We start from the raw sequence: 26,071 nt of genomic DNA on the forward strand, positions 1-26,071 counted from the left end.
TAAACATCAGTTTTGTGTTTTGTTTTTTTGCACTGACATTTGTTATTACAGACTTTGCTGTTCTTAATGGGTTTGTTTTTTTTTTATGGAATTACAAATTAGTGCTAAAGTCTTTGGTCTAGGTTTGCAGACTCACTGTACATTCTTGTCTAACAACTTGGACCTTAGCTCCCACACAAGTATATTTTGGCTTGCTGGAGTATTCTGTCATGTGACCTGCCCACCAATTGTGGATCAGTACTCCTTTTATGGATCTGTTTGGCATCAGTGAGATTTGGGCTCAGACCAAAGCTTTTGTGCAGTTATGCAACTATGAGTTTTATAAAGAGACAAACCCGGGTTATCTGTTCTTTTTTTTTCTCTCTCCTCTTTTCTGCAAAGACAATTCACAACTGCTTTCAGATATTTATTGCACACCCCACAGTATCATATAGTGTATATACCTCAATATCAAGGTGCTTAAATTAGTTTTTTTATTTATTCCTTTACACAAAGTACATTAGGGCACGAGATTTAAATTTAGACCTTTAGAAGTTCCTTAATATTAAATATGAAAGAACATTCCAACATAATCCACTGATTCAACGCCAGCATCCTACAGTACGTATAATATTCGTACTTCATATTTTATCTGCAGCCACCCTGATTTTTCTCCTGTTGGAATGGGTTAAACATACATTTTAGGTATAAGTGCACTCTTGTCTTCAACTTTGGTTGTTCTTGACAAAACAGTTAAAGGCTACAAGCGTCACAAGTTTTTATGTTTTTGCAGAAAGTTTCTGTACATTCATGTATCAAGTTGTGACAAATTGTCATTTTTACCCAGACAAAATGAACGGCTTGTCATAGATGTGGTTACTGGGAACACAAAATGCTGTCTGTACATTGACAGTATTGACTGATTTGCTATACACTGAGGAGAATGGATGAACAAATGCTGTGATTAGGTTTATATAAATTCAAAATAGAAGTAACGCCTGTAACCTAAAAACTTTAGTGCAAGGAGAAACCACATGCAACCTCAGCACAGACACAGTCCACCCGCTGAGGACGGGGTAGTAAGTAGCACAGCTACGCCCACACCGCTCGTATCGTTCATATCCTAAGTTGAGCCATGAGGTTGGAAAGGGAGGTAACGCTGTTCCTTAGTTTGGAGTCTTCTTCCTGTCCCAGTGACACTCCAGCTAGGCGTGTGGAACCGTTTACTCCCATAATGCACGGCAGACTGAGGAACACCTCTACAGCTATGCCACCCCAACCCTAAAGTAAACAGAAAAGGCTTTTTTTTTAGAACAAGATAATCAATGACCTTTCCTACAATGCCCTGAAAGCATCACACACTCACACTCTCTCACACACACTCACTCACATTATTTGAATTAGTTGCTTCAATAACAAGCCACTTAGTGTTGCTACCTGAGCAAGTGTGGAGACAGAGTGCACCTTCCTCTTATCTGTCAGGACACTATTTGTAATGTCGGCGATAGAAAGGCCCACCGACCATGACCGCTGGCCTCGATTTTTCATGATCTCAAAGGCTCTGCAGGCACAAATTAAAATAAACAATTTTTTAAAAAGAAAAATATTTACTTAATTGATCAAAAATGCACTTATAATATTTTACAGTTATTATAACATTTTGTTCAAAGTTATAATAATTCATTCCAGTACCTGTCTAACAGTGGTTTGGTAGAGCTGGATCCTTGGGCAATCTCAGGTGATGCACTGGAGTTCAACCCAGAGTTACTCATCACAGCAACTGTGAGACAAAAACAGAAACGTAATTGTTTGGGTGACTGGTGTTTTTTTCCAAGTCCTTAGAATAGAAAGAAAGTACAAGTTGAACCGGTAGTGCAGCATTACTGCTTATGGTTGAAATGGTTGGGGGAAAAACACGTGAGGTGAATAAATGGGTTAAGACATATCTGTAAATGGAAAAACCGTCAGTGTACAGGTCAGGAACTCACTGAAGGAAAAAAAAAAACCAACAAATATTTAAATAGTCAGTCCTTTCTTTCTGGCTCACTTTTGTTATCTGAAAGTTCTCCTATGACCCAGGCTGGTTTGTGTGTGTTCAGGTTGATATCCATGACATGACTGAGTCGCTCCGAGTCCAGGTTACACCCTGCTCCAATCACATGTGTTGGAGGCAAGCCACTCTGCCTCCAGGCAACGTGGGTCATTATGTCCACTGGAGAGAGAGAGTGAGTGACCGTACGTTATTTATATAATGAGCCGAGCAGTCAGTAGAAGGCGTGTCTGCTGCTGTTACCGACCTGGTTGTGATGCAATTAGCATCACTGCGCTAGGGCTGAGACGTGCCAGACTGGGAATTATTCCTCTGTACAAGTCAACGTTGGTCTGTACCACGGTGACATACGACTGTTCACTGCTCCATGCGTTTGCAGTCACCACGACCACCCTGGAGCCTGCAGAGGCTGAGATATCTAGCACAGCAGAGACAATGGTAATTAATTCCTGCAGACCTGTCACAGCAAAACTTGTAAAAGAAAAACACAAAGCTTAGGCATTGTTAATTCAGCAAACATTGACTGTGGCATTCCCATTCTTGTTCAAATGTTTTCTTTTTCCTCTTTCCTGATGAGTCATCAAATATGCTCTCTACACAAGCACAGTGCCAGTCCTCTCCCTTCTAATCAAACTGACATCACTGGTGACTCAGCAAAGAAGCATCTCTGGGTTATTTGATGGTGCAGTGTGACGTACCTCTGGATACTTCAACCTTTGGCAGACTGAAAATCTCCAGATCTGTACTGCCACCCTTGGTGGAACTCTCAGCGACATCAATGAAAACCAGTTTATCCACTTTACACTGGATGAAAAGCAAATAACAAGATAAACCACTTCTGAATAGTAAAATAGGAATTGCTAACATCTGAAGCTGGTGAAATAATAATTGTATGACATAACAGTTTATTAAAAAAAATACAATAAAATCAGGTGATTACCTTGGATAAAATGCTCATCACTGATGCCATTCCTAAATCTCCTCCCCCAATAACTGAGACTTTGTTGATTGGTTGATCGTGATGGCTGATTCCACCTGAAATTTAGTAAAGCCATCACTATGAACTACTTGTCTCATTAGTGATCATCAGTTATAATAAAACTATATATTAGGAGTTGCACCATCACTGATACGGAAATTGGAGACAAACGCCAGGAGCTCATGGGGATCTTTCTTGTCTGTTGTGGTCTTTGAGGACAATGGAGGGTCTTCCTGAAATTTGATAACCATCTCATTCAGAAGACCCACCACAGATGACTTTGGCTGTTACAGAGGAAACGAAACAGCAACATTTCAGCACCTTGTCCGCTTTTAATTTTAAATTTCAACCAGACAGTACAAGATCTTACATGATCCCAGTTGTGAAGGCCAGGTAGGTGGATACGTCCATGGGCATCAACGTGCTTGCCCTCTCTGATGACCATGTTAGAAGTGGGTTTCAAGTGGCATATGGGAGGAGTGAATGGGAAGGAGTCCAACAGCCACAGCTGAATGGGGAAGTTGTAGGAGCGACCTTTGGACAGAGACACCTCAGTCAGTACAAAATTATGACCTCATGCTCAAATTAGTGATGCTATTAAATTATACAACTCTTTCTATCAAAATTGGGAGGCAAGTGAGAAGAGTTTGGGTCAGCCACACCTTCATATTGGACCGGGATGGTGCCAGTTAATTTCAGAAGGTCTTTTTGGGTGCTGTCACTAAATGCTGAAATATCAGTAAAGATAGTATAAGTTTAATGTTCTTGTGTGCGAAGGTCAGCAGTAAATGGGTTTAATGTAAGAACTTACTGTATGTGCCTGTGGATAGCGTCATCCCAGGATAGATTCGATTGATTTTCTCCAACTCCTCAACAGCAACATCACGAAATTTGTACTAATATCAGGGGGCAGAGAAGGAAGACTTAACTGTTTCGTATTTGGGTTATATATTACACACATGAGGTATATTGTACCACATCAGTTCTCTACAGATTTGGGTCATTACAGTAATCTTTTATTTACATTAATTAATTTATTTGTGGCTGTAAGAACATTTGTCATCGTACATTTATTCTGACAACAAAACACCCAACAATTACTTTTATATTGACATTTTCTTGAAGGGTCCAACAGGTCATTGCGTATTGCTGTATTCCACACCTACAATGGAAATGCTCATTGGCACAAACAACAATAAGTGAAGCACAATAATACTGCAGTCCACGCAAAGTTAGACACGAGTAGAAAGCAGCTCAGTTTAGCACTTTTTAATTGCCCTTCCTGTCTCATTACTATTTTAAATAAGTTACCATTCTGTTCTTTTTTCCCGTCTCATTGCCATCCAGGTTTCTCTCAGACTTCAGTAACAGAGCTGGTTCGGCTAGTTAGTGAAGGGAGACAGCAGCTAACCTAGCCTGCTATACTACCCGGCAATTATGTTTTGAGTTTTAACTTAAGAGGATCTTTCGAAGCAGCTCGTAATAAATCACTAACCTTCGAAAGAATCCGCTGGATTTTCTCTGACGTGAGGTCCATCTATTAAAGCACGACTCCCCGAAAGAAAATAAAAAATAATCCTCGTTTCTTTTGATTTCCACCAGACTGAGACTTTGCTTCCACTTGAACTCTAAAAAACAAACTTCCGCAAACTTTAAGGAGTAGTCAGGCGACACAGGGCGACGGATCCCGCCCACTTGTGACATCAACTACGGCAAAGTGGCAGGTACAAAAACATATGTAACGCCATTACCACACTGTATGAGCACAACCTTACATACTGACCATGCCAGTTTCTTTAAATAAAATAAACAAAAATACTCGACACAATTTAGGGAAGGAAATCGTTTTTGCTCTCTCTTCCACAGAAATACAAAGCAAAACATTGACTACCTGCTGCATTGCATTTGCAGTCCAAAAAAAGCTTTAGATTGTCATACTCTGAAAATGCAGACATAAAACTAAACAAAAGCCTTAATGCATTATTGTCAGTCAGATCCTTGCAAAGATAAAACAAAGTATCAAATGGTAATGTCGTCTACATTTTACTGAGTTTACAATAAAAGTCTGGAAAAATATGCAACAACTTCGCCTCAAAAATAGCATGTCATCATTTATATAACATTTCATGTTAGCGTTTTGTTTTGTTTGTTTGTTTTTTTTTAAAAAGAGGAAAAAGAAAGAAGAAAGAAAGAAATCAATCACACTTTTCCATTACTGTAGTTGTTGATGCCAATCTTTTTTGTTTGTTTTTTTAAACAGATGGGACTGTAGGTATCCCTGCACTCAGCAGGTAAAATAAATAAGAAAGGACAATGTGAGAACTTTAATCCTAGTGCCTGAATAATTTGTGCATATTGTCTTTTTTAAGCCTTCTTTTACTAAAATTCTTCCTCTCCAGTTTTCTTGAGATGCTGCTAGGTTTTATCTAATCTCAGGGAGAGAAGCAATGACAAAGCACCCAAAGTGGACAGTCACTGGGTTTTGTATATCCCTTTGTCGCATCTCTCAGCAAAATGAAGAAAATGATCTTATTTTATTCCTCTCAACGACATTGAGGCCTCAGTTCATTTTTTTCCTCTTGACGTTTTTTCTTTTCAGCTCTTCTTCCTCCCTTCTTTCCTCCTCCAGATCCTCCTGCACAGCCATTCTCAGGCTAAAGTGGCAAATCACAGAAATACAGAACAAAACATTATTTTGTATTTTTTTTTAAAGGAGTAGACCACTATGGACAAATGGCACACAGACAGAAAAAGAAACTGAGGTCCCCCCCCCCCAAAAAAAAAAATCTTATTACCTCCTAGCTTCTTCTTTCTGCAAATCTTTCCAGCTGCTCTCCATGAATTTTAGTGCATAGTCACTCTCATCTCTGTATCTGCAAAGGTTGAAAACAAATATAGAATTTGATTTTCAGTTCAATTAAATGGATTTTTCCTTACATCAGACCATGTAGTGACACGCCTTACCTGCTTCGATCATAGCCAAAGATTTCCTTTATGTGCTTAGAAATTTCCTCCTGCACCTCACCTCCATCATCAATAAAATCATCCATTTCTGAGTCATACTCATCTTCCTCATCCTCATATTTCCTCTTGTATGCAGATGTGATAGGTGGCAGCATCGGTCCTGGATAATGAATATAGAAATTACTTTCAAAATGCGGCATATCAAATTTTTCCCTTGTCAATATAAACATAGTAGGGAGAAGACACTGAAATTATGTTTTGTCTGAGGTAGGTCGCAGCTCTGCGACACAATAATGAGGACAAAGGCTGTGAGTGTTGCTGACACTTCATTCAGTTGGGCAAACAAACCCTTTGCCCTGTAGCAGACTGTTGTGTTTTTTTTTCAGGCTGTTAGCAAATGTTAGCAATTTTAAATATAATATAATATGATATAATAATTCTAGCCTATGCCGCTTAGGATTGCTGGAATTGATGCTTTTCCACACAGACCCCACCCTGCAATCCACACGGTCCAAACAATCCACAGTCAGTGTCCTGACACAGACACAATGTAACACCCCCCAGATGTCCCATGTTCCAGTGGGTAAGAGCTGTTTTGCAGCAGTCAACACAATATTACGCTGATGGGTTTATTACAGTGTGCACAATGTATAATACAATTTCCTTTGTATTGTGTTGCTTGTGGGTTACGGGAAGTTGTTTTCTCTCTCTCTCATATATATATATATATATATATATATATATATATATATATATATATATATATATATATATATATATATATATATATATATATATATACATACATACACACACACACACACACACACACACACACACACACACACACACATACATATATTACACTATAATATGAAATACTCACCATTTATATGACCTATACATTTGACCTACAAATACTTTTTGCTTGTTTTGTTACAGGTAACCATTGCAATAAGAGTTCAAATGTTGAATGTTATTTAAAAATGTAGAGAGAAGTTCTTTGTATGGTGCTTAGTGTTTCTGGATTATGTTCGTCAGGCTATTTGTAACACTACTAAATATCCTCGTGACTAAAACACTAAACAGTGTCCGTAACTGAACCCATGATTAACTTAACTTAATTTCATATCATTATTTTCACTCTGATTGTTACCTGGTGGCCTGTTCATCATAGGTCTCTGTGGCATCCCCGGCCGAGGTGGCATGCCTTGCATCCCCGGCCGAGGTGGCATGCCTTGCATCCCCGGCCGAGGTGGCATGCCTGGCCTGGGTCCACCAACATTCTTGGATGAGATGGTCTCTGACACTACAGTGCACTTTGGTCTTCCAGGTCCTAATCCACTACTGCTAGTTGGTCTTCCTGGTACAAGTCCTCCACTGCCAGGCCGACCTGGTCCACTTCCTTGAGGTCGGGATACAATACTTCCAGGATGACCTTGAAGGCCACTACCACCAGGCCTGGCCTTTGGCACACTACCAGATGTTCCTCCAGTTTTTGACTGAGGCTGGCTCCCAGCCTTAGGGGGGCCACTCAAAGAAGGTCTCATCACTGAATTTCCACCTGATTTTGCTGCAGAATTCATTCCAGACCGTGGTGGTTCTCCCCTTCCGAACTTGGGGTCTCCATTTGTGGGTCCCTGCTTTGAGGAGCTACCCTGACTAGGCTTAATCTGTTGAGAACTCACCTGTTTGGACTTCTGGCCTGTGCCAGCTGTACAAGAGGGCCTGTTCCCAGGAATACCTGAAACTTTTCCTTGAAGTAATGACGAGCTTTCTCTTCTGAAGCTAAGGTCACTTAAGGTGCTGGATTTGTGGCTAGACGAGGGCTTTGGGGCCCCTTGTTTGGCTAAAACCTGAGATGACATGGCTTTTGAAGGTACTTTACTGTTTATGACACCTGATGAATTAGACAAGCTTGTCTTGGATTTTTCTTTATCACTGCAAGACAGCTTGGTTCTTTCTCTATCACTACCAGAGAGTTTGGAAAAAGAGAGGCCTGTATCATTAAATACTGTTGGTTGTGACTTCTTTATTGACCCACTGGGCACACTTTGTTTTTCTAAGCAGATCTTTTGTGGTCTGCTGTTCTTCTGTTCCCTCTCAAAAGTGTTTTTTTGACTTGAACTATAACCAGACTGAGACTTCCCATCTCTTCCTCTGTCTGCCTTTGAGTTTTTGTCTTTGTCTTGTTTCTTAGCCTTGCGCTCAATCTCCAGTTCCTTTATCTCATCTGCTGTGCGCAGCCTTTCCTCCTTTTTCACTACTTTGGGTTTTAGATCAACTGGTTCAAACTGTTTCTTTTCTGCCAATTTGAGCAAGTCAGCAAAGTTCATGGAAGGTGCAGGGGGCTTGGGCGGCCCATTGTTTTTTTTAGAAGAGGTTTTGCCACTACTACTGCTACTATTTCCCGCTATTCTCCCAGGCCTCAGTGGCTCGGGCTCGGACTCTGGCTCTGAATCTGTCTGTTCATACTCGTAGTTGTCCTCATCATCCTCTGGGTCAACTGTATTATTCCTAAAACTTCCCCCATTCAAGTCATCTTCCTGCATATCATGTTTTGATCTCCTCTTTTTGGGAACCTCTACCACTGGGACACCATTGTAGCCTTTGAAGTTATCCTTAGTTCGGGAGGCCATGGCACGCGCTTTACGGTCTGACTTTAACTCAACCCTCTTGGCTAATAGCTCCTCTTTCTGTTTCTTCATTTCCCATTCTAGGAAAAAACACACACACACACACACACACACACACACACACACACACACACACACACACACACACACAAAATGAATGAAGAACAATCTGTATACAACAGTCCATAACTAATAAATCCCAATATTCTGCATTAGAAACTTAACAGTTATTAAATCATTAATACCTTTCTTTTTGTTTTCAGTGACTTGCTTCTTCAGAAGTGCCTGCACAGCAGCAGGATTTACACCCTTTGACTTTGGGTCCTTTTTCGGGGGTCCAGCTTGTAAACTGTATCTCTTCTGCTCAAAGAGAAGAACACATACAATACAAGTTGTAGTTTATGGGGAAAGTGTACACTCTTGTTTAACATTTACAGTCCTCCCCATAATGATATAGCAAAAATGGTAATCTAATGTCACAATAAAATGTAGCATGTTTGTACACGTCTATACAGTATGACGACAATGAAAGTTGGCTACATTAACAGACCCTCCCTGATCTGTTTTTTCACACACATACCCACAGATGTTAAGTTTTCTCAGTGGCCTGAGTAAAACGTCTGCCAGTGAGAGCCTTCTACTCACCTGTACACTGCTGAGGCCCTGGTTTTGTGAGGCGATGTTCAATATGTTATCAAAATCCATCATTTCGGTCGGCGATGTAGGCTGGCTGTTTGAAGACTCAAGCAGGAGTGCTGAATGACTGTTTAGCTTTCAGGCGTTTCCAAACTTTACTTAGCCAGACAGCTGTAACAAACGACTGTATCAGTAACAGTCTACTGTAGGACATTTGCAAACAGAGTAGTTAATCCTACTTTCTTCACAATAGCACGCGTTAGCAAAGTTAGCTAATCTAACGTTTGGCAACGTTAACGTCAGCTAACCAAAAAGCTCGAAAGGCGAACTTCCGCTCTGCGCTGATAACGCACCAAACTAAGGGAAACCCCATCAAAATTTGCGTATTCAGCACCTACAGATGGACAAAAACCTCCAAATAACAAAAAAATAAATAAATCGAGCACAACCGACGCCGGGTGTTAGTAGAGACTAGCAGCTGGGTAGAACGAAAATTAAAGGTCCGAAGAGCTACTAACGGAAGTAAGATGACTCACTTGTGCGTATATCCGGCTTTGTGGGAGTACGAGTCAGAAAACGTTTTAGTCCGAAGTGTATTCGTGTAATATTTTATATGTGAGCGAGTTTTTGATTCATTTTCACGAACAAAATAATAACCCAACAAATTAACTTCCAAATACAAATATTTATTTTTGTTGACGCGTGTCCGCTGAAGACAGGACGATGACTCTGAAAATGTCACATGGTCCTCCTAACCCATAGACTACATCTTATATACACTATAAGATGCAGTCTTATAGAAACTCGTTGTTTGAGAAGCGGTGATCCATCTTGATCGTGGATAAAGGAACCGACTGTCTGTTCGTATAACGGGACTTCCAGAAGTTCCTCCATACACTTGCCGGATACATGTATGAGGAGCACTTCCGTTTTCGGCCCCATAGTTTCCTTACGCAATGTCCGTCCAGAACACGTTTTGACAGCTGCAGACCACATGGTGTCGCCACTACTGTGGAAATCTAGAACACTAGAAATTTGATGCGAGGTATCAACAGAGCTGTTTCCACGTGTCTTTTCTTTCCTCGTCAAATAAATAAATAAGAGATGCTACAACTTGTTTCCAGTGTTGGAAATATTTACAATAAAAATCATGTAATAAAAGAGGACAGGCTTACAAAAGATAATACAACAATCTTGGAGAGTGAGTGGATGCCTATGGAGAAGAAGTGTATTGGTACTGTTTTTCAAAAACAAGAGTGTGACGTACGTACAGAGGTGTCGTTACTACAGAGCAGGGGCGATTCAAGGATCAGAGCTTTGGGGGTGCTGAGCACCCAGAGAGCTGCCCATCCAGGCAAGGTAAACTTTACTCATCACGATGAGACTTCTTCCTTGTCTCTTTTAGTCCCTGCATCCCTAAATGTCTCCAGTTGTCCCAAATTCCCTCTGACTGTCTCCTTGGTGCATTTAAACCCCTGTTCCTCCCTGTCCTCATCGTCTGTTGTCTTCATCTCCATTATCAGTCATCATAATTTTACCCTCTCTGTGCAAGTCTGCAAATTTCTTTATTAAATCATAAGATTCTTAAATTCATCAAGTCTCTCTGTGCCTGGGTCCTCGTCACAAAACATGACATCACTGTTTTGTACATTTTAACACAATTTAATCCCCACATTTGTGAAAGAAAAGCAAAACACTTTTTTGACAAGTCTGTAACAAAACCATCAAATCTGATAAAGGTTATTTAAATGCTGCTAAAGAAGAATGGATTGGAATTTAAAAAAAAACTGATGATGAAAATGATGCTCATAGTGAGTAAAAAGTAAACTGAGTGCATTTTTTGGACAGAGATTCACTTTTAAAGTGTATGTATAATATAATACAGATACATAAAAAATACACTCCAAAAATAAAAGAGTCCTTGAAATGTACAAAATATTATTAAAAAATTAGGAAAATTGAGACACCTTGGCCTATGGTATAATGTATGAAAAGATCTTTACTGCAGATACTACTATGGCTCTGCAGATTTTTTCTTTTCTTTTAACCTATGTCGCCTCACCTTGAGGTTGGCAAATCTGTCTATCACATTTTGGTGGTCAAGTCTCTCAAGCATCTCTTTCTCAACTGACATCACAGCCAGGTGCTGGAGTCAGCTTTGACCCATGGTCCTTCTCAGCCAGGTATGGAGCTGACTCAAGACACTAAAAGACCTCTCACAACCACAGCTGCTAACTGGGTTTGTTAGGGCAACCTGAATAACAGTTTTCAGTGTGGGGAAGATCTGATTATCCAGAAGATTGTACAATGTTAACATATCTGGGATGGCACCAGCCTCACTCTTGAGCTTCAAAAAGTCTTTGGCAACCGTGACTTCCTCTGACTGAAGCTCAATATGGTAATGCAGTGCCAGGGCTGACAACCCAGTTTGTTTTGCAGATTCTGTATAGCAGCTTTAATCTAGAGAGAACACAACTTCCAGATTGTATGAGTAAAATTAATTGGGGTTTTTTTTCTTTGCCAGTTTAACAGTTTTTGTTTTGCCTGTTAGTACTCCCTGTCTGTTTTCTTACCTGGTTCTTCCTGACCTTGTACTTTCTCCTCATGCTCCCCTCTTTCCTCTCTCCCTCTTTGGACTGACAATCATACACAAATAGATTGTATTCAATTAGATAAAAAAAATACTATTAAGATCACTAATAAAAAAGTCCTCTCTCAGTGTACTTTCAACCAAAAGGCAAATAACCAAACCACATGTACATCTAATAAAGGATATAAATATTGAAACACTGATCCAACATTACCCAAGGTACTAACTAGTCAGTTAGCTAGTTAGGTTTTCAGTTAGGGTTCAATATCGGTACATACACATATGACAAAAAAAACAGTTTCTCTCATTACATTTCAAACAGTTGTAGCAACAGTGGTAACAACGGCAGGCTACGGACAATGTTAAGTTTTAGATTTTAAATAGGCTATATACATTTCAATGAGATCAACAGGACAGTCAAATATCGCTGATGTTACTACAGAGGAGGACGGTTTGTAGGGTAGCAAACATCATTGGAAAACAAGTTTTCAACACTGCAGGTTACCTGGGTGTAATGTTTTTCAGCTAAAAAGAAACATGGCCTGACCCCTACCTAACTATATAAAGAGTAACCGAAAGTTAAATGCAGCTAATATGTCCTGCAAGGAACTTCCACCTCCCCTCCGCTGCAGCCACTATCGCTCTGGCACAGCAACGGCGCTAGAGCCAGAGCAGGGGAGAGCCGAGCTGGAACAAACCATTTTGGGAGGGGGGAGGGGTTATCTATACTTTTGTTGTTAAAATGTTCCATCTCAATTAAGTACTGTATGCTTTTTATATTTTTAGTAGTGTGTCCCACAAACAGCAAATATCTTTTAAAAAAGTAAGAAATCTTTGGGGGTGCTTTGATTCATTTTGGGGGTGCTGAAGCACCCCCCAAAATGGGCTAAAATCGCCCCTGCTACAGAGGCATAAAGCTGATGAGCCACGACAGCTAGCTAGCTAGGAAACAGTTGTGGAAGCTTGGTTAAGAAGGGAGTTGACAATCGGTGCGTAGCAGTATGTCTTCAAGCGGAGAAAAAATGATAGATAAATAAAATATGTTTGCTTTGAGGGTGTTGATAGAGAAGTGTAGAGAAGATCAGAAGCTGCACTGTAGCTTTGTGGAGCTAGAGAAAATGAGAAACTGGTATCACATAAGTAGTCGCAGAGATGCCTGTGAAGGTGGTGGAGAACATGTATGAAGCCAGACTGTAGTGAGGTGGTAGGGGTGATAGATGACTTCAAAGTGTGGGTGAGATTGTGATCTGTAGTGAGAGCAGGTGGACAAGATCCTGGAGAGGTGGAGGTATGTTCCAGGGAAAAGAGAATGAAAGTTGGAACAGAATACATGTGTGAATTAGAGAAAGAGAGGTGTTACAGTAAATGCAAGAGGGTAGAAGTAGTGAAGGTGGACTAGTTTAAATACCTGGGGTCAGCCATAAAAAGCAATTGACAGTGCACAAGAAAGTTGAAGAAGGGAGCGCACACAGGTTGGAGCAGGTGGGGAGGAGTGACAAGAGTGGTTTGTGACAGTAGGACAGCAGCAACAGTGAAGGTTGACAAGAAAGTAGTGAGGCCTGTCATGGCGTATGGTTTGGAGACAATGACCTTAAAGCAAATTGAAGCAGCGGTTTCTGTGATTTGGCACTAAATAAAACTGAATTTAATTGAATTAAAACAAAAAAAAGAGGAGCGTAAGGTGTCAGAGTTGAAAATGCTCCGGCAGAAAAGTGGTTATTAATAGCTTAATAGCTTTCAATTCATCATCCATACAGCAGTAATGTTTTCTCATCTCTAACGCTCAATATGATCAATTAACGCTGAACTGTCAATGTGCAATCAAAAACCAAGCTCGACAAATCAAGCTCCATTTCCGTAGAATGTAAATAAAGGCCATCTGCTCCGGTATGTAAAAGGAACCCCGACTCCTCCTATCAGGGCGTCGCCTGACGCCTAATCCCGCCCTCTAAGACCAGTCTCTGCACCTATTGGTCAACACTGAAAGGCCTGTCACTGCCTCTCTGATGTCGGACCGCCCACAGGATCGAGGACAAAAACAATCGGCATCTCGCCTTCCTCAGTAAAACATAAACAAGAAGACTCAAACGAATCAGTGTATCCTTTTTAAGCGGCACGGGCAGCACCGAGGGAGAAATGGTTTCTCCAGTAACAGTGGTAAGTACCAGTTTCAAATGGCCATTTAAAACATTCAGGAATAAACAGCGGCTAGTTAAGCTAGTGATACAATAACGAGACTTCCGAAGATAACATCCTTAATGTGTGCATTGTCGACTGCCTCGAGCTGCTATTCAAGCATTTACTGGGGCATTTTCGTTGTTATTCATATCTTGTCATACTTTATCTCGGAAGGCCAGCGCATGCTCTCTGGTTCATTATTTAATTGCCAGTAAATAAGCGCGTCTGCTAAATGAAAAACCGTTCGCTCAGGTGCTCGCGGTAACTCACGCAGCTATCTCATTTTCTCGTCATTAAATAGTGTCCCTCTGTATGTGTTTGTGCAGACACAAGGCAGAAACTTTCTTGTTTCCGTCTAGCCGTTTCCCTTTTTTGGCACAGCAGCGACGCTGCTCGCTTGTTCCTTCTCGGTATTGAACATACACAAATTTCGAAAGGCTATCCCTGACAAAAAAGAAAAAGCTGTCATGCCACGACCTTTTTTGTTTTTTTTTCCCGTTCCTTACCCTCCAGTAACGCATGCGCCGAGCTGTGGTCGATTCTGGCTTTCTTTTCATCTCCCTTGTTGTAGCTGTGCTTTATATAGAGTTTATTGTTTGGCGTATCTATTGGCTCAATAATGGACCTCACCTGGAAATCGTCCATTTTGACAAAAAAGCTGATAACTACATGAATAATTTAAGCAGGTGGAGCATCATCTTGCTCTAGCAGAGCTGCTATGAAATTTTACCCCCTTTGCTGGGGCCATGAAGGACGGTTCATTGTAAGTTGGCCTGTAGAAAACCCGGGTGTGTAAGCCTGTGTGGAGGAATGCCTGCCATACAGACTAGTTTCCTTAGTGATGAAGATACTGTGCAGGTCCTGGTTTTCCTTTATTTCTATTAGGGTCCCAACATTGCTGAGAAAAAGATGTATGCTTTTATTCAGGGTTGTTTTTCTGATGCTGAAAAATTATAATATATTGGTGTGTTAGTGTCTGATAATTGCCAGTACCTGTTCAGAAGTAAACGTGATTATTGTCCCACTGGAGGCTGCTATTATTCAGTTTTACTTAGATGCAGTTCAACAGTTCCTGCTTGATTCTTTGGTATGTTTTTTTTAAACACAGTACTACACTCAGTTTTACAACAGTGAGCAAAATGTTGTCCTTATAAGGGACTCTATGAACATTTTTAAATCTAGATATGTCAAGGAACCATTCAAACAGGCAGAGCACATGCAGTCTGAAACCAATCTGTACTGCCCAAAGACTTTGACTCACGTTGCTTGCCTTAACTTGATTTGCTTATTTTTGGCTATATTGATCATCTGTAGAGGCATCAGCACATCCAGTGCCCACAGTGGGGGGGATTTTGTTTTGTTTTTTATCAGAAACTGAAGTTTTTACTCTTACGTCAGGAACTCAAGACGTCATACAGTGCAGCAGTAAGGTTGTATTCCTTTCTAGTCTGCATCCCCAAATGTCTTCAAGTCATCTTTGTTGAGCTAAAGCAGCTCAAAGATGGAAAAAACAGAGTTGTGTGATGCTTCGTAGAAATAACATTGTCATAAGACTCACATGCCAGCTGTGCAGACTTTAGAGGCGCCATATTTCTGTACTTCAAAAGGACACAAAAAAGAAAGAACAAATTGTCTTTTCTTTGGTTTAGGATACGAGGTGCCTTTTTAAAGGTCAGTTGATGTGTATTGACTAATCATGCAAATATAGTCAATCATTAACAGTATTATTGTTTAACAGAGGACAGGAGCAGGTGTGTGTAGCTGTTCAGCTTTATATGGTCCTGCACTTTTGCAAACATCCTTTATTTATAATGTGATCATTTAGACAGATAAATGATGACGAAATGATTCATTTTCTTTGCTTCTTAAGTGAGGTATTATGTTCTCCTTTTTTTTTCTGGCGACAGCCGGCTATTACAGGACTAACAGCCATCGCTAATGTCCCTGTCTTCAGTGCTCCCACAGACAAACTGACGCCTCCACGAATAAGAGTGGACTGGTTTACAGTTGAGATGATAGTGTGCTACATAACTCCACCAATTTCAGTCAAGTACAAGAAACTGAACAGGAGAACAATGCTGATCATCTGAGCAAGAAACCCATTAAAACTGGTATAAAGCAGTTTATGGATTCCCACAAGCAATTATGCTTTCCTGTTGGAAAAATTTGTGCAATCACATTTTAATGGGGGTGGGGAAATATTACAGCAGCAATTGTTTAGGATATGACAGAAATTAATACTTGAACTCCTGATACTATCATAATCTGGATTCATATCTAAGTTTGCAAAATGAAACTTCTTTTATAGAACACTGTAACAAAATTGAAGCCTAATTGTATTAGAAGACTTAAAGGATTATGTTATAAATGTTTCAAATCCTATTTTAGTTATGCCTTTCTCCTTCTTAAAGGATTTTGTTTAGCGTGTACATGCCATGATTGGATGGCAAAGAATAAAAAACGAAACTGAAAAATATCTCAAACCCAGCATAGAACAGACTAAAGGTTATAGGAGTCACTGACTTCCTCCCAACTTCCTTTCCTTTCTTAAGTGCCAAACCAATCATTAGTCTTGTCTGTAGATAGAAATCAAACTGACACTGCCTTATTGAGCATAGTAAACTGTTTTCACTGGACCTTATTTAATAAGAACTAACTGCTATATGTGTAATGAGAATACCTAAAGTCATCCTTGAGTCCCAGGAGTGTAACAGATATGGCATGTGGTGTTTTCTTGTGCTCTGTCCTAAAGTAAGACAACCCTGGCTTTTTAAGTAGAATTTTCATATCGGTTAGTCTGGGAGTGTTGCCAGGGCCGTCTCCTTGCCTCGCCACCTATGTGGCCTTAATGTGATAGATAGGTTCACTGTACAAGTACAGCAAAGTGGATAATGGAAAGGAGTGCATTAGTTCCCATTATATACCTAGCCCTGGTTTGATGGCAGTGGAAAACAGCATTACACTTGTACCTAGAGGAGACTGATATTAATCTTAAATGTATTGTGAAAGCAGAAAACAAAACTGCTGAAATTTATCTTAATCTTGTCAGAGTGAAAAAGTGGCAGAGCAAGTATTGTTACTTCTCTTTTTGCCATTTTGGTAGGAAACCTAAATATTCAAAGAAAAATGACTGAAACAACTTTTATTTTTACAGGATACATCTAACTAAAAGTACTTTATAACGCAAGAATTTGAAGTAATAATCAGGGGTAATTTTAGTATTGTAATCCATATGCTGAAGCGGCTTAAGAGGTGAGTTTAAAAGTAAATGTCCAATCTTGGCACGCAGACCACTAGGTATCCAGAAGCTCTGTGTGCGTGTGCTAGGTATCTTCATACACTCTGCAATCACATCTTAAGGATATATATATAATTAGCTAAAACTTATATTGTGACTATGGAACAATATCAAATAATGTTGTGTATGAAGCTTTAGTAGGTCTGCAGAGCTCCTGGGAGGATCATATAACACATGTAAGCAGTGGATAAACATATAGCTAACTGAGTGCTAAAACACACTCCTGGCATATCTACCTGATGGAAACCTGTTTCCAAGCAAGGGCTTTCCTGGAGACCATATAATTCAGGAAATTTAGACAGATACATTACTGCCTTTTTCCTCTATTGTCTCGTTCTCAATGGATGTCCTTGCACCACACAAGCCCTTGGAAGTAATGTGTTTGTTGCATCCTCCCTGAAGCAGACTGTTGATTACATTTAGAAAAATGGTCAAAGTGCCTTCCTAGTCTGGCATGCTTTCAGGGAACATGCAAATGATCTTCTCAGCATCCTGCTTTTAATACTGGAGAACCCAGGCAATAGTTATTTTGCTGTCCTACTTTTAGCTCAATATGGTCATGACTGTATGAACTTGTGCATCAGATCCCTGTTGTTTTCCTGCTGGTAGTCTATCAGGTACTCTAGAGTAGGTTTGGTGTCACCTAAACTCTGTCACTTAAACCTCACCCCCTTCTTCCTTCTCCATGTTTCCGCGTGCTTCAGCACAGAGAATCGTCTGATCATTAGGGTTTTCCAGTTAATATTGTAGGGGTTTACCTTGCTATATAAGTCTCATTCATTCTACTGTTGTTGCAAATTGGCAGTATACAACTAAAATTGAATTAAAATAAACTGAACACTTCAGTTGATCCTGTACTGTCATTTGATCTGTTACTTTTTTGAAGAATTGTGCATTTCTGGTCTGTTCCTTTCTACCTTCCTTCACAGAAATAAACTGTAAGATCCTTCAGTCTCTATCCTACTCCTCCTCTGCTACTACATCCAGCTGTCATCTGAATGGTGGTACACCAGCTCATTCACTGTTTTTTTTTTTTTTTTTTTTTTTTTTTTTGTTTTGTTTTTTTTTGTTTTTTTTCCCCCTAAGGCTTCTTTATTTGTGCTTCTTCTTATTTTCCTTTCTCTTTGTCCTAGTTGCCCTTTCTTTCCTTTTTTTTCTCTTTTGAACTTTGCAACCATGCCAGGGCTTTTTTTGGGGGGTTTTTTTGTTTTGTGTTTTTTTACATCATTTTGCTTACCACTGAATATATCAGGGTAGGATGCAAAAAAACACGCTGTAAAATAGCCCTTTGGGACATCAAACCAGCAGTTCTTGTCCAGTCTTTTGAAACTTTTCCTTGCTGCACTATGACCCATTGTTCCTCCTCTTCTTCCCGCCTTATTCATATACTCTTCTCTCGTCCAGCGATCTCACCTCTAGTGAACCCACACTCAGTGCCTTTCCCTTCCACCTCACCCACTTTCTTTTTTCTTTTGCCTTTTGATCCCACAGGCCTGCCTCAAAAGTGATTCTCAGAATCACCGGTGGCTCATCATTCCAGGGGTTTTGTGAAACTTTTTCATACTCTGGATTTGTATGCGTGTTGTGTGCCTCATCTATTTGGACAAAAATAAATATGACTGGTAACACAGTTGGAAAGAGGAACTTGAGTGATGATTACACTTCACAGTTCTCAGTAACTTCATATACGAGGAAGAAGGTAAACCAGATGAGAAAGAAAAACAAAATAATAAAATTAGTTGCAAAAAGGAGAAATTTAAAGGTTACTAGGAGTCACAGTTTGGGAGCGTTCTCATTTCCTTCGACAGCCTTTTCCCACAAAGTTTGGTTTCAGTGACACGTGTACGTATGGCTGACGGCAAGAAACTAATGGCCACACAAAGTCAGCAGTTTTAAATCTCACTACTTGTTTTTTTCCCTCCTTTATTCACAAATCTAACACTATGCAGCTCAAACAGAAAATGCATCTATTTTAACCTCGTAAGCCCCAACGCCCCCAGATACGGGGGCAAAAGGCAGGACATCAGGTAGGCTTGGGGCTTAAGAGGTTAAGTCGATGATTATAAGAGCATCACATGTATTTGCAACTATATTTCAGTTATTAATGTAACTATTCATTTTACTTTCAGGTCAAGAGTGAAGGCCCTAAATTGGTGCCATTCTTCAAAGCAACCTGTGTATACTTTGTCCTGTGGCTGCCCACCTCAAGCCCATCTTGGTTCAGCGCCTTGATCAAATGCCTGCCCATCTTCTGCCTGTGGGTGTTTTTGCTGGCTCATGGCTTCACCTTTCTCTGTGCTCACTCCAGTGCCCGCAAGATCTTGGCTGGTCTAATCTTTTCTGCTCTGGGTGATGCCTTTCTCATCTGGCAGGAGCAGGGCTACTTTGTCCATGGTGAGGAAAAGCTCTGCATTTTAACAATTATCTCATCAGATGTAATTCAACCATATAACAATAAATGTCTAGGTGTGTCCATTTAAAAACATCTCTGTAAACAGCCATCAAATATTAACAGACATAACCCCTGGTTCAGGAATTGTTTTATCACCTGACTCCCCCTGGCTTCTTGGCCTTTTGAGCCCGTTGAAAACATTAATCAGAACCATTAGAAAGACTAAATAAAACTCAATGGAAGCAACTTGTATTAAAACCTAATTATGATTTCATGTATTATTTAATATTCTACAGGCCTTCTGATGTTTGCCATTACCCATATACTCTACTCTTCTGCTTTTGGGATGAAGCCCATTAACGTGCGTGCTGGGCTGGTGATCACTGCTGTATCCTTTCTGTGCTATATCCTGCTGTACCCCTACCTCTCTGGCCCCTTCACCTATTTGGTGGCCGTCTACATCGCCCTAATTGGTTTCATGGGCTGGAGGGCCATCGCAGGTTTGCAGCTGGCGAATGACCTGTGGACCTGGACCAAGTTGTCTGCCTGCCTGGGTGCCGTGCTCTTCATGGTCTCCGACCTCACCATTGCAGTCAACAAGTTCTGCTTCCCTGTGCCCCATTCGCGAGCCATCATCATGGCCACCTACTACGCTGCCCAGATGCTCATAGCACTGTCAGCTGTTGAGTGCCAGGATGTGGAGGTGGCCAGGAAGAGAACATGAGTTGCAGCAGTCTCCAAACCATGTGATTATGGACACATCTCACTGCCAGGTTCCCAGCCCCCAGCCTTCATCTCAGTGTGGTGCTCAAACACCGCTGGGCCACTACAGCCTTTACATCACCCTTCTGCCCCATTAGCGTTGTAATCTCACATGTGTCCTCTAACCAAGAAGATACAGTAGTATTATCTTCTGCCTCACCCAACAACAGTCCTACCTGCCTCCTCTAAAGATAGAATGGCTTTCAACCTAGTTACAAAGGTGATAAGTGCAGTAATATTAACCTGCTATGTAGAGAGTATTACATACTTTTAACTGGCTAATGGAAGCATGTCACTGGGCACCTTCAAGGAGTGTGTATGGGAGAGCAATGGGGTCTGTGTGCGTTGATGTATTTGATTTTTACCTCGCTTGGCACACAGTCCTTTCACACACCTCACACTCCCAGCACAGACGTATGCTTTATGTTGTCCAGCATTACTATTTAACATTTAGTTTGTTATTTGTTGTTGTTAAAAAGGGAGGGTTTTTTTAATACCGACATATACATATTTTTTCCATTCTCTGTTGCTCTGTGTTCCCCTTAATTAAGGGTGCTATTCTAAAAGCTTGTCCAAACCTGTTTTCGTTATCTGCCATCCCCTTGATATTATTTATAACAATCCTGCCCCTCTACACTTTCATAAGTCATCATCAACGTATTTTTTAAAGTATTTTTTCTTCCATGATGTCCTCGAATAACTAGATGCACAGCTTAAAAAAATGATAAAAAGTAAACCAATAAGGCTGAAATTCAGGGAGGGAAATTTGGGTGTCAACAAACCAGTGTGTACTGTAAGTTTCATGACTGAACATTTATGTTGGATGGGGAAGAAGTTTAGCTTTCTCCTGAGATTCACACTGCTGTCAGTGTCCCGCTGTCACAAAGAGAACACACTAAATACCATAGTCACAGCAGACTACTGCACACATTATTACTTGCTGTGTAGTGTGCACCTGCTTCTCCTTTTGGTGTTAAGTCCACCAGGAATTTGTTTTCCCCACCAGCAGCTTTTTAAGAAACGCAGGTGCAGATGTTACCACGTACACACACCTGACACCCACAGCTCCTGCTGTGTTAGTTATTGGAAAAAGTTCATGGGGATCTTATTGCTAGAATGGATCAGCTGACATGCGCTTATTTGGCCTAATAGCAATGTTATGAAGACTGAAAAGAAGGGCTATGTTACAGGATGGAATCTTTTTGTTTATCAACTCTGTGTGTGTCTGTCAGGGCCCTGGGAAAGGGCTCACTCGCTTATAATGAAATGCACGCATACATGCACAAAAGTGTGCGCTTTGTCCTTAAGGCAGCCAAAACAAACTGAAAAACCAAAATGGGGAAAAAAATAGGGAAGACAAGGGAACTGGCATGTCATGTGAGGAAACAGTTATCCCATTATTCCCAATAATTCCCTCTCACAGGACACTTCATCAGCTTTAATCCTGCAAAATCCGCCACAGCTAATCCCTAACAGGCTGGCTCCTATTTTGTCTTTCATCTCTTACATATTTCTGCTTCTCACCTCTCGTTTGTTTTGTCCCCTGCAATTTTTATTTTATTTTAAAACTAAGTGTCTTACTGAATATTTAAGAATTACACTGCAACTTTTTCTTCAGATGTCTACACTTGCACGTGTTTTTGAGCGTCTGCATATGTGTGAGAGTGCGTACACTGCTTTTTTTTTTTTTTTTTTTTTTTCTTAGCTGTTGCTTAAACATCTGTGTGTTCTTGTGGCAAATCAGAACCAACTCGAGGCCCGAAATGCTGTGAACCAACAGAGTTTCTATGAAGTACACACACTACTGGGTATTTTTATTGTATTATCACAATGCTCTTAAAACCATCTTCATGCCCATCGCCTCTTCAGAACTGCAGCTTTGTAACAGACTGCAGATCTACTGTCAGTTAAGAACTTTAGGCTAGTTTAATAATGAAACTCTCAGATGTGATGCTGTGTATATATTGTTTATGAAGCAACCGTGGAAAAATACAAGCCCATGTTATGGGTTTCTTCTGCTGGGTCATTGATCCCAACAGCTGTCAGCAGCTACATGCGCACAAAAACAAAACATACCACAAAAAACCCCACACACATTCAAACACTTCAAAAGGTGTTTAGGCATCACCTTAGCCACCATGACAGATCTGCAGGCAGACAATGGTGTTGACTGTCATCAAGGTTTTTATCAATATCAGTATCGCAGTTTTGCTTTGACCAAGAAAGACACTTGGCACAAGTGGCTATTCTTGACTACTGCTTTGCCAGAAAGTTCCTCAATATTCTTTCAGCCTGTCACTATGCTTGTCAGCACAATGTTTCTGCTTTGTCAGTCAGAAATGTTCCATCAGTCTGGTCGTGTGACCACTTTTCTTCTGTTGCGTGTTTTAATTTGTCCTCCCAGCACTGCAGACTCTGACTCTGCAGTTCTCTCCCTGTTTTCATCACCAATGGAGCACGTTCTGTCAACAATTAATATCGGCCGCCTTTGTGCTAAAAGCCGTCCACCGAAGCTTGATAGCAGTCTTAAAAGAAAGTGGAGTGCAAGTAGAGATGCTAGCCAACACAGACTCTAGTACATGGCCTCAAGTAAACCATGCAGGGACTTAGTCAAGCAGTCTTACTCATCCTTACTATGTGGGCAATTTCTGTGGGCACCTCCTTCTTTGTCCTTTGCTACACAAAGCCTCCTGACTGTTGTTCCTACAGTACAGAGCATTTATTTTTGAAATATTTCTTCTTGGCCAAACTGTTTCTTCTCTAAAGTATCTGCTTTTATTTGATTTGGGCTCCAGAAACCAAGCTTAAATTATAATTCAAAACTGAACTCATTTGACTGAGTGGAACTTGTCAACATTAGAGGTTTCTCATGTGTCAAACCAGCTGTTGTTGTTTCACAGGTGACAGAAATCCCCCCCCCCCCCCCCCCCCACCACCACTGGTGCAGGATTGCTTTTAGCTTTTTCATTGAGGACGAAGGTTATTATTGGGTGATATTGTAGCTTGAATTAGATTACAAGGTGAAATATGACACAGAGGGGAAGCTGTTAGCTACCACCCTGTTCCCCCACAGATGGCAGGCCAGCAGGCGCATCAGTTTACCTTAGTCTGTCAACGGCCCGTTGTTCAAAGCTTTGTGTGCGCATATAAAAGGGACCAGAGAGAGCTGTCAGAGGTCTCCACAGTGAGTCCTGTGGTTTCACTTGGTCCTCTGAATAGGTTAGCACTTTTCTTTGATTAGAAGTTTTCTTGTTGAATTCTTTTTGCTGTTGTTTCTTGTGATTGTTGATTTGAAGACTTTGCTGCTAATGCACTGTGCTCATGATTACGAAGTGGGTTTCATTCAAAACGGATAGCTGTAAAGTTTGTATATTTATCATGCATGACTAGTGGGCTGATGTGACTCCTCCACATCAACACCAATGTTTTTTTGTTTTGTTTTTTACTGCAGCTGACAGCCCTGCAACATCAGTATGAGCTTAAGAGAAATATGTGGAAATAAACATCTTTGTAAAATTACCCCCCTCCCCATATTCTGCACTTTTCTGTACCCAAAGTAAGGCCAGTTGATCTCTCCTTAAACTTAGCAGTGAAAGTGTTATTAACAAAGGATTGTGTACTGTATCCTCTAAAGTATATGCTCATTTTTCCTTTCATTTTTTCTCAAAAAGTTAGTGTTTTGAAAGTGACAAATCAGCATGTGAGAATCATGTGTTTTCTTTAAAAGACATTCCTTTTAATTAAGTGTTACTTACCTTGATGTATAAATCTTTTTTTAAAGTGTTATCCTTTCATTTGCAGAAAATGAAAACCCAAAATGTTTTGGCTGTCAATGTGGGAAAAGCCAAATTTGTTTCCCACAGATTATTTAATTCTTGTTTTAAGGTCCCTTGCAACGCAGAATTTGAATTCCGTTTATTGAAAGAATGTTTCACTTTTCTTTTAATTCAATGACGTGCTTTACCTTGTTGTCCTTGATTTTTTCACTTTATTGTGATTTCTTTCTTTCATGACTGTAGAGATGAAATAGTTTCTTTCCTGTAGTGAAACTGCTATGAATGTGAATAACTATTGGAGAAATAAATGCAATTACAATGCAAGTTCAGCAAAATGTCTTTTTTTTTTTTTTTTTCGTTGTTGTTGTTGTTGTTGTTGTTGTTGGTTTCCTAGGATCACTGCATTGAAAATGTCAGCAGATGTTTATAACTCTTTGGTTTTTTTGTGTTTCTACTGAAGCTGATGGTCCTCAGCAGTAAAGTGCCATTACAGACAGAATGAACTGGAGGACAACAGAGAGCTCTGTTCTAGTAGCTGCTGTGCAGTATTGTCTGGCCGAGGGAAATGTGCTTTCAACAGCAGTTAACCCTGTGAAAACTCAGAGTTCTACCGACAAGGCTCTCTGTTTCTCTTCCATTTCAGCTTCCTGTTACCTTACCTTGTCTGTATTTTCTTCCTCAACATGCACACAGACATCTTAAGAATTTTGTCTTGCTGAATCCGTGCCAGTTCTTTTCAAATGTGTCCCATTCATTTGCAGCCAAAGTCTTGCCATCAAAGAAGTCCAGTCTTCTAAGAAATAAAGTATCTCTTTTATGGCCCTTATAAAAACAGACCTCGTGAGACAAGAAATATACATGAAACTGATGAAATAATGTCACTCCTGAAGAGTGAAGAAAGTCCTTTTTTTTAAAAAAAAAACAAAAAAAAAAACTTAATCACATTAATGAAAATGTGATGCAATAAAACATCAAAGAAATCTATTAGAAATGCACAAGAATCAAGTTCCGTTTGAGCGCAGCAGCCTTTAGTTTCTTTGAAATGCCGAGACTAACCATTCAAAGTTTCACTCCACGGTATTTCAACTTTATTGTGGCTTAGCTGAATAGGGGAGAAACGGAAGGTACCTGTGACGTCAGTTTAGTGCCTTTTGGTGCTTAATTGATTTGAACCTGGCAGTCTGACTGCCAGTCCTCTGGTGGGTCTATACAAATGGAGTTGTGGGCGCCAGCAATAGTGACGCTGGCAGCTCCTTACCAGACCACACTCAGTCTCAAGCAGCAGTCTGCTCTGAGGTAATGTCTTTTAAAGAGACTGTCGGATATGCAGATTAAAAGTAATCTGGTATTTTTTAAAGCACTGGATTTAAAAGGAATGGATAACACTGTGGCTAAGTGGACGTTATGGTTGAAAGTAGAATCTGTTGGATTCATACACATCCTTTATACAGGCATTGCATTGTAAGGCAATACAGTAAGTTAGCATGCAAGCAGTGGCCAAGCAGCTGGCATGCAAAGTTGATCACCTGACCTCAAATCGGCTGCAGATTGGTGTCACTGGCCAAAAGACACAAAAAACTAAGCAAAAAAACCCAAAGCCAAACAAACCTCAAAACAAAAGACAACCAAAAACGAAGAAGTGAAAACGGATCCGTGCAGACTGTCCTAAAAATGTAGTTGTACCTGAGGCCCTGTAGCACTTTGAGGTACACAAGTTCTTGTTTTTGTTTGAAATGCATCTTGAGGCAACTTTGATTTTTGTTTTGTTTTTTAAAGCACAGTCCAATACGCCAAGCAATGCTGGGTGTGCAAGAAAAGAAAGATATCTGAC

General features: G+C 40.3%; 3 protein-coding genes across 5 annotated transcripts; 1 reads left to right on the forward strand and 2 right to left on the reverse strand.

Annotated features, from left to right (window-relative positions):
• Positions 1-17: 17 nt before the first annotated feature.
• On the reverse strand, positions 18-4,697 carry uevld (UEV and lactate/malate dehyrogenase domains). Its single transcript, XM_085411776.1, has 12 exons — positions 4,504-4,697; positions 3,820-3,904; positions 3,671-3,736; positions 3,379-3,542; positions 3,151-3,292; positions 2,970-3,064; positions 2,728-2,833; positions 2,277-2,447; positions 2,027-2,191; positions 1,672-1,759; positions 1,417-1,540; positions 18-1,260 (listed from the first exon to the last, which is right to left on the reverse strand). Exons 1-12 carry the CDS (start codon positions 4,543-4,545, stop codon positions 1,096-1,098), a joined length of 1,413 nt encoding a protein of 470 aa, XP_085267902.1. The 5' UTR covers positions 4,546-4,697; the 3' UTR covers positions 18-1,095.
• A 139-nt stretch (positions 4,698-4,836) lies between these two features.
• Positions 4,837-10,142, reverse strand: spty2d1 (SPT2 chromatin protein domain containing 1). Of its 3 annotated transcripts, none has more exons than XM_085411771.1 (7): positions 9,781-10,142; positions 9,254-9,415; positions 8,854-8,968; positions 7,129-8,688; positions 5,973-6,132; positions 5,804-5,881; positions 4,837-5,662 (listed from the first exon to the last, which is right to left on the reverse strand). In XM_085411771.1, the coding sequence occupies exons 2-7, from the start codon at positions 9,314-9,316 to the stop codon at positions 5,569-5,571; spliced, it is 2,070 nt and encodes a 689-aa protein (XP_085267897.1). In that variant the 5' UTR covers positions 9,317-9,415; positions 9,781-10,142; the 3' UTR covers positions 4,837-5,568. The 3 variants fall into 3 exon arrangements, with proteins under 3 accessions (XP_085267897.1, XP_085267899.1, XP_085267896.1); XM_085411773.1 differs by lacking the exon at positions 9,781-10,142 and having other exon boundaries at positions 7,129-7,176; positions 7,213-8,688; positions 9,254-9,772; XM_085411770.1 differs by lacking the exon at positions 9,781-10,142 and having other exon boundaries at positions 9,254-9,772.
• A 3,709-nt stretch (positions 10,143-13,851) lies between these two features.
• On the forward strand, positions 13,852-24,566 carry tmem86a (transmembrane protein 86A). The gene is made up of 3 exons (XM_085411785.1): positions 13,852-13,991; positions 19,440-19,704; positions 19,999-24,566. Exons 1-3 carry the CDS (start codon positions 13,971-13,973, stop codon positions 20,424-20,426), a joined length of 714 nt encoding a protein of 237 aa, XP_085267911.1. The 5' UTR covers positions 13,852-13,970; the 3' UTR covers positions 20,427-24,566.
• Positions 24,567-26,071: the final 1,505 nt, after the last annotated feature.

The sequence above is a fragment of the Rhamphochromis longiceps genome, linkage group LG7 (assembly GCF_057381845.1).
Source record: "Rhamphochromis longiceps isolate RC_006_pf linkage group LG7, R_longiceps_female_GT1.1, whole genome shotgun sequence".
Classification (NCBI taxonomy): Eukaryota; Metazoa; Chordata; class Actinopteri; order Cichliformes; family Cichlidae; genus Rhamphochromis; species Rhamphochromis longiceps.